Genomic DNA, 11,259 nt, shown 5'->3' on the forward strand with positions numbered 1-11,259 from the left:
TTTTGATGGGTGCCTTATTGTTAACGGTATATAAAATATATACATACAGTATATAGTAGGTTTCAGTCTAAACCAGCGTTGCTCTCCTTGTGGTCTCAGGACGAGGTGCTGTTTGACAGCTGGGAGGCCATCTTCAGTGATGTGGGAGTGAAAGACAATGTGCCCATCTACTCCTTCGATGGCAGGGACATCCTCAAGGACAACGCCTGGTAAGAGACCCACACTCGATGGTCTAAATACCAAATCTGAGGAGTTCTCCTTAGAACCCTGACTGTCCCTGAATGGCTGAAAACCGGAACAAATATATATCAGCTTATGTGTAGTTGTTTTTAGTTTGTTAATCATTTTCAGGTAATCATTTTAAGTGTGTGTAACGATCCCAGGCAGAACAGAGACTCAAATGCAGAGACAGACACAGGAGACGAGGCGAGAGTAGGTGAAGTCAACAATCCCCCCCCCAAAAAAAAGCAAAGTCAAAAAGCGTATGATTAAACACTAGAAGAATTGCTGGAAACAATACTCACTCGGAGAACAAAGAGAATCTGACGAGTAAGAAGCACAGAGAGTATCTGTGAGTCGGGATATCAGAGACAAAGACCAGGGGCCAAATGTTTCATGTGCGTACGCATGAAAATGGGTGCAGAAACATGTGTACAGGTGTTTCTACACAGAGTTTCCGATTTAGGGAAAGGAACATTTGGCGTGAGATGAATTCACACAGAGTTTGATACATTTAACCCCAGGAGCAGGTAATTGGGCGCAGGAGAAGCACAAGGGCAGGAACTGAAACAACAGGAGGGGTTAGAATATCAAAGTAAAGCAGGAAATATAATGCACACACTAACAAGACGCTTGCTCTTACGTTATAGTTCTGATAGATAGCATACTATCATTTGTCGACGTTTTATTTTTACGACATTTCTTTTGCTAATGTGACAGTGTTAACAAAACAGCCCGATCGTCATCTCCTTCTCCGCTAGGCCTGAGAAGATGCTGTGGCACGGCTCGACCAGCGGGGGTCGCCACCAGGTGGACAACTACTGCGAGGCTTGGCGCGTGGGCGAGCAGGCTCTGACGGGTATGTCCTCCTCGCTGAGGGACGGCGGCCATCTTCTCCAGCAGAGCCCCAGCAGCTGCGCCAGCTCCTATGCCGTGCTCTGCATTGAGAATAGCTACACCGGGCCCTCCAAGAGATAGGCCTGGAACACACGCGCACGCACTCCACCACACATGCACGCGCACACACTCCACCACACACACACACATACACACTCACTCACAGCGAGCCAGGAAATATATACACACACACAAAGAGAGGCAGGTGTGCATGCACACACCGCCACACACGCAGAGGCATGTGTACATACTGCACGTGCACTGACAATTAGAAATAGTTACTCCATTGACATGTCAAGGGCTAAAATACATGTACACACACATTAACACTCAGTATATGGTGCTTTGTAAATAGAGCAATAGTTTCTTACAGTATTCACCTCCACTTCCATGTACTGTACTGTACACTTACTCACATTCATCCTCCAGCTGTAGCTGTTTTAGCTACAGACTAGGTTACCAGTGAATCAGTGACCAGGATCCAACCCAGGACCCAGTAAGTGCCCAACACTGAGTTGATGACGTGAAATATATCACATTATGTCCCCCAGCTGGCCAAACTGGGTCATGTGAACCCATCACCTCTTGCTTGGTCATTCTGGGTCTGGATAAGAAAGAAGCAGATGGGGATTGACCTCTTAACCATCTGGATTTGGTCTTGTCCTCTCTCTTGGCTCACTCACTACAGCTGACCAAACAGTCTGAACACAAACACACAGGCATGCAAGTACAGACACATAAACACCCATGCAAACTCCTTCAGTCAAAGGAGCAAATACACAGAAACGCATACAATCAAAACGACAGACAGATCTAAACCACCAGATGCATTCCATCTTAAATGCCCCAGATGAGTAACATAAGAAAACATATTTGAAATTGAAACTTTATAAAGAGTTGGTTTAAAAGCTTCTCAGTTAATTTTAAGTTAGAAGAGTTTTAAGTTAGATGTTTTCTTGAGCAATGTCTCATCAACAAGCCAGTCTGGCCTTTGAAACACAGAACTGACCAATTTCATTCCACAGTCATTTAGGCACATAACTGTATTTCCATTCCAGCCAAGCTAAACATTGCAGTATTGTATATTAACTGTTTCGTTCATTATCCACTGTTGTAATTTTTTTTATCATTGTCTTGTAATCTGTACATTTAACCAATTTTAGCACTGTTCTTAACCTTGTCTTATATGTATTTTACTATTGTATTTTGCTACTGGACATTCAAGGGAAATGGATATTTCCAATAATGTTGTGATAATAACAATGGAATATTTATTTTTGATTGACACAAAAGTAGTTTTAATCACCATGCTTGAATAGAAACCATGAATAAAGCAGCCTCCATAGAGACATAAGAACACTTTAAATGTCAACCATCATAAAACGCATTCTCAAGAATTAGTATTTTTTGTCTTCATAGTATTGTCCAGTAAAATTGAATTACTTGTAAGAGATTCATAATGTTTGTCTTAAATGCTCTGTAGTTAAACCGTATCATACAAAATGGCAGATAAAGCTACAGTGTAAACGTTTGTTTTAATTACTCTCTGTAATGATGTCCAGTTCTTTTTTACCACAAGTTCATGAGCCTTTTTGAGGTACAAAAACACACAGACATGACATTGGATATGCTCAGACAGACAGTGTGAATAGATTGGTGGTTGATGATCCATTCACTGAGAGCTTCATTGTTTGTTCGTTTTTTTCTGTATAAATGTATGAGACAGAATTAACAAATTCTCAAACTTCAATTCAACTGATTTATTTGTGAATCAAAACTATATTTCTGCAATGTACTCAAAGGTATTCAGTGTAAATTGTACAGCAACAAATATTTTCACAGTATCTAAACATGTTAATTCTGCAAAGTAAAAATATCTCATACATCAATGTGTTTAAAGAAAAAAAGATATAAACTTTCATACATAATAGTAACTTTCCATAATAATAGGCCATGGATATTTTAAAATTATTTAAGAAAACATTGAAACCATGTCCAAAATGTATTTCTACTCCATAACCTAAGTGCATATATTCCTATGGTTAGTAGGGGCTCCATTTGAAATATCATTCACTCAAAAGTTGCAGTTACAGCATGCATTTGACACCAGAGGAAAGTATAGTTTTGGTGTGAGAATGTTGTCAAATCGTCATATCTACTTGAATTCAATTGCTAAAACTATGATATGATATGAACTGATAAAATAGATCAAACAATTTCCTATTAAAATGGTTAATATGGGTCCAGCTAGGCCATTCCTTTGGATCACAGGACTGTGTTCACAAATGCTGAAGCAGCCATCTATCCATGCTCCTTCAAAACAATTTCTCTCCTGTGAACCCACCAGGAGAACAGTACAAAGAACAATGAATCTGAATTTCACAGCAACATAAGCCATTGTGTTTTGTACTCCAGTAACTTGACTATGAAGAACACTGTTGAAAAAAAAATATACTTAATGTTAGACTGTACTTGTATTCACTATGGAAAATAGGCTTCAACTACTGTTGAAGTACTTGATTAGAAACGTCAGGACCGTTAATGGATCAGGATGAACAGAATGACGGAGTGTAAACTCAATCAACATCTCAGGGAGATTCAGCAGCCCAATCATCAAAGCCTATGTGGCATCATGCTTTGTCATAAGCAAAATCTATTGATCACATAGCAATCATGAACCTTTAATGAGAAAGCTCATTGTAAGCTATAAACCAACATTCATTGGTTAAACTCTCTCAGTTAAAACCTAGCCCCTGGGGCCATGTAATGTGTAAGCACCTGAGACAGAAGCCAGTGAGGGGAAGAGTGAAGGGGCACACACTACTGAAGAGCGACATCGTGATAACACGATGTACAGCATTATCAACATTTAAGTAGCCTGTACAACAGTAGTACAGGTTTAGTACATCATGTTCATTTTTACGATGCAAAAACAGGCAAATATGAATAAAATAAATCTCCCGGGAGAATGAATCCAGACATAATGTCAGACCAACTTCACTGACTGTTTCAGATTGGTCCCTGTAAACCAGTGATTTGAAAAATTGTCAATTCCAAAAGAACAAAATACTTGGATTGCATTAATACTTGGATTGCATTAATTTAAAAAAAAAATCACTCACTAGTGAAAGACTAAGCAGTGACATTACATATTTTCCGATCAATTTCATAAGGTTTGCAGTGTGAACACTTGAACAGGTCCAAGGCACTAATGATTACTATACAGACAGATGAGAATTCCTCAACAGTTCATGTAACTCTTTTGTTGGTCTTTTCTTTTACATGGGATTCACTTTCTCAAAACATCCTAAATGACTGCCGACCTCCAGTGTTTTCCACGGTCTTTCATCCTCTGAGGAGAACGTTCTCCCCACCCCCAGGTGTTTATAGGAGCAGGAAATGGATAACAGTATATTGTGAGGACCGTTTCCTGTTGAGATTTTCTCAGACATCCCCATTCTTCCCATTAGAGAGAGGCTCTGCCTCTGATTGGTCCATTACCACAGGGCTGAGTTCAGTGGGTGTGGCCTGGTCTGTGGTCCCTTCCTCTCTTCCTGATTGGCTCCTGTAGTGTCTAAAGATGACCCAGGCAGCGCAGGATAAGTAGATGACGGTCAGAAGAGCGAAATAGCAGAAGTAAAGCAGGAACTGGAATAAACAACATCAATATTAACGACAACAATGCAATGCACATGACAAGCCTATGATCTTACTTGAATGTTTAGTTTACAACTATGCAAATATGTGTGAGTGCTTTATCCTGCAATTATAAATGCACATTTGTCCGTATCTTTATGAGTTTGTGTGCATTTCTGTGGTTACCCTGCTCCTACCTGAGAGTGCACTGGTAGGCCCAGGCCGCTCTTGTCTGCCACTATGAGGGTGATGATGGACTTAAGGATGGTGCCCATGAACGTGTTAATGCCGAACACAAGAGCACACAGCTCCTTCGTCATGGACGAGGCGATCTGGAAACTACCCAGAGATGGAAATGGATAGACAGGAGATTGTAAGCAAGTTAAAAGTGTGTTGTACGCGTCCAATTATCAATCCGTTTTGTTTGATTCTCCCGAGAAACAGTTTTTTCTCTACCGGACTCTAATCACAGACGTACATGGCGATGGGTACCAGGAACTGGTAGAACCCCCTGAAGAGGGAGTAGGCCACATAGCAGACCCAGATGTTGTCTGTGGTCCCCATGAGAAGCAGCAGGCCAGCCTGGAGCGCCGTGATCACACCAATCACCAGCTCGGACCACACCGTCCAGCGGATCTTCACAAATCCTGCCGCAAACGATGCTATTGCACCTAGATAAGAAGGGGGAGGGGCTGGTAAGCACTGGGAAAAGTGTGGGTTGTGTGGCCAGGATTTGCTCTGCAGCATCACATGATTCCTTGAGAGAAAAAGGTGAGGTATGAACAGCTGTTCCAAGAGGAAGACTGTTGACACCTGAATTGCCAACTCAGTATAGATAAGAGACTGACTTCTTACATAACATTTTCACACACTACTTTTGAAGAGTTTGCTCCAACACTACTCAGATATGTGACTGGAACAATGGCCAGTAAAGCAATCCTATAAAAAAAAACTCTTCACTGATACAAACACACATCTAGAGTATAATTAGGGATGCACAGAAATGTCGGCCGAAAATTACATTTTTGCAATTTGCAAAAGAGGTTGAAAATATGCCAGCCCTAAGTGCTCAGATTTCACTTGTTTGATCTAGCCATTATCACAGGACCAAAGTCAAGTTGGTTGCAGGTTGGATATTAGACAGATATTCCCTATTAGTTATTTTATTAAAATGTTGATAGCTTAATAATCCATTACTCCTAAAACCGGTTCTAACTAACCCAAGAACAATGACATGTTGCACACCCTTTGATTTGTAAATTTTCAACTCACATTTTTATATATAACATTTTTCTTACATTTTAATTTACAACAAGGGCCATCATGTCAGCAGTGTGCAAGTACTTTGGAAATACAAAGTTTCTGACAAGGACATCAAATTTGAACTAGAGAGGGTACAATTTCTGGGGAAATTGTAGGGTGTGCTTGCTTGCGTCGGTTGCACAGGGGTCCGTTTTTGAATGACATTTTTACAACTGATATTTCTGTATATTTTATATAAAAATGCATACTTATTATTTATAAAGATTAAATAGATTTAAAAGCATTTTTTTTTTTGCTGCTCATTTACAACTGAAAATACGAGTGAAGTATAGAATGAAATAGATGTCTTCTCATTTCCCCTGCAAGAGGCAGCCTCAACGTTGAATCAAAACAAATACATTTGGCAGACCGGTGTAAAAATTGACCTAATCTCTATGACTTAAACGTCATATTTTCAGGCATTTAGCCTACTCATTGCATTCATTCATTAATAAAGAACCCCCTTTGAAGATTATTCTACGACGTTACCCGGTAGTAGAAGATGGAATCGCGATTCAAACAGTACCATCTGCTAACTGAAAATATGCCCCCCAAAACGTAAATAAGCTTGACATTTATTTAGTGGAAAATCGCTCATTCATAAAAAGTTCACTGGTAGCGATCATTGTCAGTAACAACGCAAAATGCGATATAGCCCTGTGTGGAGAATCTGCCCCGGTAAATTGTACTACTACTGTACAGTACTAGACTACTGCTGTGTTTGTCTTGGTAGCGATTGCGTTGGTTGAATTGGATTTAACGTTCCGTTGTACGGTTTAAGCTGAAATTAATTATTTTCATGAACAGATTGACAACGTTTAGGCTGTGGCAATGAAGTTCAGGTTAGTAGTTAGATAGACTTTTGATTTAAGTAAGGGGAGTGCCGAACATGTTCTGTCGCTGTTTGACTTCCTAAACAGCTGTGTAGTGTAGATGTTTTTGTAGTGTGTCTCGCGTAAGCTACAGCGTTGCAGTGAGCTACACTGGTTTGAAACCACAGGTAATGGTAATTTCACCAACAAATCGTTTTCTAATGTCAGAATAAATCCTACAACGAAAATGTATATGTGAGGAATGTTTATTTTAACGATTGAAAACAGATAACGCTACATCATAGACCACTGTAGTATGTGTTGCCCGGGCAACACAGGCTAATGTCATGATGCTAATACTTCAGTGAAATAGTAGACTACTGTTTCCGAAAGTAGATGTACTTCCTTAATAATATCAGCTTATATTGTACATTACACATCACAATTGTGTGTCATATCACAAAGTAAAATGAGTAAATAGTTATCACCTTGGCCTCTTTTCTTGTGGCGTTTCTGCAGCTGCCTTGCAGTAAAGCTATAGTTAGCCTAGCTATCCCCCAAGTTAAAATAGATGCGAAACGAATGTTCTGCCAAAGGTAGTCACGCGTGTTTTCGTGACGTTAGTGACGCAGTGACGTTAGTAACGTCAGTGACTGTGGCTAGCAAATTAGCCACCGTTAGCTTCACTTTTCGCCACAAAAACTTAACTTAAGCCTAAACCATGCAACGGAACGTAAATTCCAATAGAAGCAACTCAATCGCTACCAAGACGAAACTTTTGACACCTACGTTGTCTATGTAGGCCAAATATTGACTGAGTTTTAGGGGGGCAAAAATAAAAAAATAATAATATATATGTGAGAGAACAAAGGTTGTGCTATCGCCGAAGGCTTGAGCACACCCAACAAGTGTTTGTTCAAGATGAGGGGGAATGGAGCTGATTAAAAAGTATTATATTAATACAATTATACAACAAAAAAAAAAATATTAAGTAATTTTTGGTTTTGGCCAAGTGCATCCTGAATTGCATTAATTCTTTAATTAGATTTTCTATTTGTTTATTCATTTGTTCCTTACCCAGGAGTGTGGATGCAGCCTCCACTCCTCCGTTGTACACATTCTTGTTTTCGGTGGCGGGGTAGACCTTGTTCCACAGGATGTGGACATAAAAGATGACCAGGTAGTATCCAGTGGAGTTGAACACCCACCACAGACTCCACAGCCTCAGACTGGGCCTCCGCACCAGGTTTCTCACCTGCAAGAACCACACATTGTCTAGTCAAGGTTCAAATAAGTCTAATATGTATATCAGTGGTTCTCAACCCAGGTCCTCTGGGACCACCTGGCCTGCATGTTTTAGTGGTTTCCCTGCTCCAACACACCTGATTCAAATGAATGGTCGTTATGAAGCTCAACAGAAGCCTGATAACGACCCATTCATTTAAATCAGGTGTGTTGGAGCAGGAAAACTTCTAAAACATGCAGGGAAGGGCCCTGAGGACCAGGGGTTGAGAACCACTAACGTATACATATACAAAAAAAGCAAAAAAAAATGTTTTCTGTATTTGCCTCTTTCAGCATCTGGATGAACACAGAATCCTTCCATGAGGTGGAATCTCTGCTGTTAGGAGCGGTGGGTCCCTCAGGGGCTGCAGTCCCCGTCTCTCCTGTTCCTCCATCCAGCTTCATCTTAGCCAGCTCTGCCTGGGTGGCCTCAGCCTGCTCTCGCTGGGCCTTGCGGTGGGCTCGGTTGAAGAACATGGACCTCTTTGGCCAGGGGAGGCAGATGGAGAGGACCAGGCCGAAGCTGACGAAGCCCAGAGAGACCTGGCTGAGGGTAGAGTAGGACACCTCCCCGAGGGAGAAGCACATTTGGCCCAGCACAGAGCTGGTGAACACCCCCATTAGCACGGAGGAGCGGGAGAAGCTGGCCACCCGCTGGTACAGCTCCGGGGTGACCAGGGAGAAGATATAAGAGGAGTATGCCACGCGAGCGGCCATTGTGATGCCATAGAAGAACTCCATGAGCTGCATCTCCAGCAGCGAGGAGCCCAGGAGGAGGAGGAGCCAGATGGAGACATGGCTGAGGCTCTGGAGGATCAGGACGGGCTTGTAGCGAAGATAGTCGGTCAGGAGGAACACAGGGACCAGAACCACCATGTACGAGTAGGACAACAGTGGGGTGATCTCATTGGTCACCTGGAGCAGCGTTGAAAGGACAATGGGGAGGGGGGTAATGAGATGGTGTGCATGGGAGACACAGTCACATGGTGGAATGTGAAAATATGTTGTTGTTAGATGAAAGGGAGACTTGGCAAACTTTCCTGTTGTGGGTCCTAGGGGAAGAGTTTCAACTAATCCCTAACCTCAAGGCTCCAGACTACGACCACATTTGAGTGTTTTGAGAGTATTTGTGAGAGTGCATGATTATGGCATCTGATTTCTGTTGCTCGAAAGTGTTGAGTGGCATTGCAAGTGACCAATCATAAGAGGGCCAGTGCCTCTTTTGGTTCCGTCTGTACTTTGTCTAGTCATATTCACTTGTGAGAGCAGACAACAACAGTGCCAAACAAGCTCTAATGAGTGGGTAGAGTTAGTCTGTGAGAGCTCTCCAAGCAGAAATATATATATTTGAACAAGTTACAGTTAATGTGTGCCTGTGGAATAATAATATTTGCTCACCCTGAACATTTATATTGCGCTCTTGACTTTTGACATAAATCTGGCGCCATAGTTAATCCTTACATCTATGCAAAACTAGGGTATGCAAATGAGGCAGCTACGCATCAATTTGCACGGTCATTGATTAATACCATGTTGTACCAAAACAAAGGCATGAACCAAATCCGGTTCTGGTGCAATCAACTGAGAAAGTTGGTAGCACCAGAGCTACCAGTGGAAAAGTTAGTCTGAAGCCCTGGCTTATATTCTGCTAAACAACACTGCAATTTAACGCCCACCCCAGTGTCACATGATTCTGCATATTTCAGGCCGTTAGGGTCATTTGGATCCTACTGAGTCCAGTAGTCTACACTAACCAATCCGATTAGCCCAACACTGACCCAGTTAGCAGGAATGTGAACTTTGTCCTGCCTCAGGAAGGTAACCTCTGCCCCATTGCAATCAACCAAAAGAGTGTGTTGCAGCAGTACAGTGGAAGAAAACAGAGAATCATACATTTTGGTTGGTGGGGTGTTGATTAAGGTTTGGGGATAGTACGTGTCATTACAAAGTGTGTGCTGTATGTGTAAAAAAGTGGGTGTGTAATGAAAATGTACTGTCATTCAACAATCCCCTCATACTACCCCCATTTTGCAAATGTCCCAAAGACTGTGGAATTAACTAGATATGGCCATCCCAAAATATTGACCTCAACATTTCTGAAAGTTTACGGTCACCAGAAACATTGAGTATACGACAACGCACAAAACACACACACAAGCGTGCCCACTGACCTGCTGCATGGTGAAGTTCTTCTCAGAACTCAGCAGGTAAGGAGTAATGAAGGGCTCTCCAGGCTTCAGCTGCACCATAAAGCCGTAGAAACACAGGAACAACACAGACAACTGTAGTGTGCCAGCCTTTGTGCCAGACTGGGTGGAGAGGGGCTCAGTCACGGGGGAAGCCACATCTGGATGCCCCCTCTCCTGACTTCCAGTGACGGGCTCCTTCAGTTCTTGCTTGGCATCCTCTTCCTCCTGTTCATCGCCCTGAACCTGGTCACCACCAGCTAGAGAATCGTTGTCCACCATTGTGTCTGTGTAGGTGTATATATTGACTTTCGGATCAAGTGGGATTATCTGCTCGTGTGCAACGACCATCTGTATATCTTTTGAACAATGTGAAGAGGAGTCGATATTCCATACATGAGGTGGTAAAATGAGGAGTGAATAGCTGTGACTACGCATGCAGCTAAAAAGTCCTCAAAATCAGAAGACCTCTGGCAGTTAGTGAGCCAGCTTGCTCTGCCCTTATCTCTCTGTCCGTGTTTTCCTCATTGTTTCAATCTGGTGTTAAACATTACATGGAAACACGAGTGAGGGTGTTTGACAATGAAATGAATGAAGTTAAAATTCTACATGCAGTCCTTCTGCATGTACAGTCCACACAAGAGACAATGACAACGTTTGCTTCATTCTGTGAAATTGACAATGATTGAATGACAGTAGCTGACAGCTGAATCTGCGGTTATTTTGACCCTGAAAAACAAAGTTTGCAAATATCTAGTCAATCCTTTTCTAGCTGTACATCTAAGTTAAAAAAAAACACTGCCTACTATATTGTTATGCTGTATAGAGGTAGATAAACCTATCCCAATCCGTGAGAACCCAAATAGTTAATTAGCTAACATACCCTGAGGTTAGATAATACATTATTGGTTGTAAACAACTGT

The 11,259-nt window shown here is 41.8% G+C and overlaps 2 protein-coding genes across 7 annotated transcripts in view; one reads left to right on the top strand and one right to left on the bottom strand.

Moving 5' to 3' along the window:
- The window catches only part of col18a1b (collagen type XVIII alpha 1 chain b), a 39,813-nt gene extending 37,155 nt beyond the window's left edge, over positions 1-2,658 (top strand). For all 5 annotated transcript variants that reach the window (XM_067259985.1, XM_067259982.1, XM_067259983.1 and 2 more), the window contains 2 exons: positions 100-209; positions 981-2,658. In XM_067259985.1, the coding sequence (XP_067116086.1) occupies positions 100-209; positions 981-1,197 (327 nt within the window). In that variant the 3' untranslated portion in view covers positions 1,198-2,658. The remainder of the gene's footprint in view (positions 1-99; positions 210-980) is intronic.
- Positions 2,659-2,862: 204 nt separating this feature from the next.
- On the bottom strand, positions 2,863-10,929 carry slc19a1 (solute carrier family 19 member 1). Of its 2 annotated transcripts, XM_067259987.1 has the most exons (6): positions 10,322-10,929; positions 8,436-9,065; positions 7,944-8,121; positions 5,231-5,423; positions 4,950-5,091; positions 2,863-4,764 (listed from the first exon to the last, which is right to left on the bottom strand). In XM_067259987.1, exons 1-6 carry the CDS (start codon positions 10,772-10,774, stop codon positions 4,561-4,563), a joined length of 1,800 nt encoding a protein of 599 aa, XP_067116088.1. In that variant the 5' UTR covers positions 10,775-10,929; the 3' UTR covers positions 2,863-4,560. The 2 variants fall into 2 exon arrangements, with proteins under 2 accessions (XP_067116088.1, XP_067116089.1); XM_067259988.1 differs by lacking the exon at positions 2,863-4,764 and having other exon boundaries at positions 4,995-5,084.
- Positions 10,930-11,259: the final 330 nt, after the last annotated feature.

The sequence above is a fragment of the Osmerus mordax genome, chromosome 22 (assembly GCF_038355195.1).
Source record: "Osmerus mordax isolate fOsmMor3 chromosome 22, fOsmMor3.pri, whole genome shotgun sequence".
In the NCBI taxonomy this organism is placed as follows: Eukaryota; Metazoa; Chordata; class Actinopteri; order Osmeriformes; family Osmeridae; genus Osmerus; species Osmerus mordax.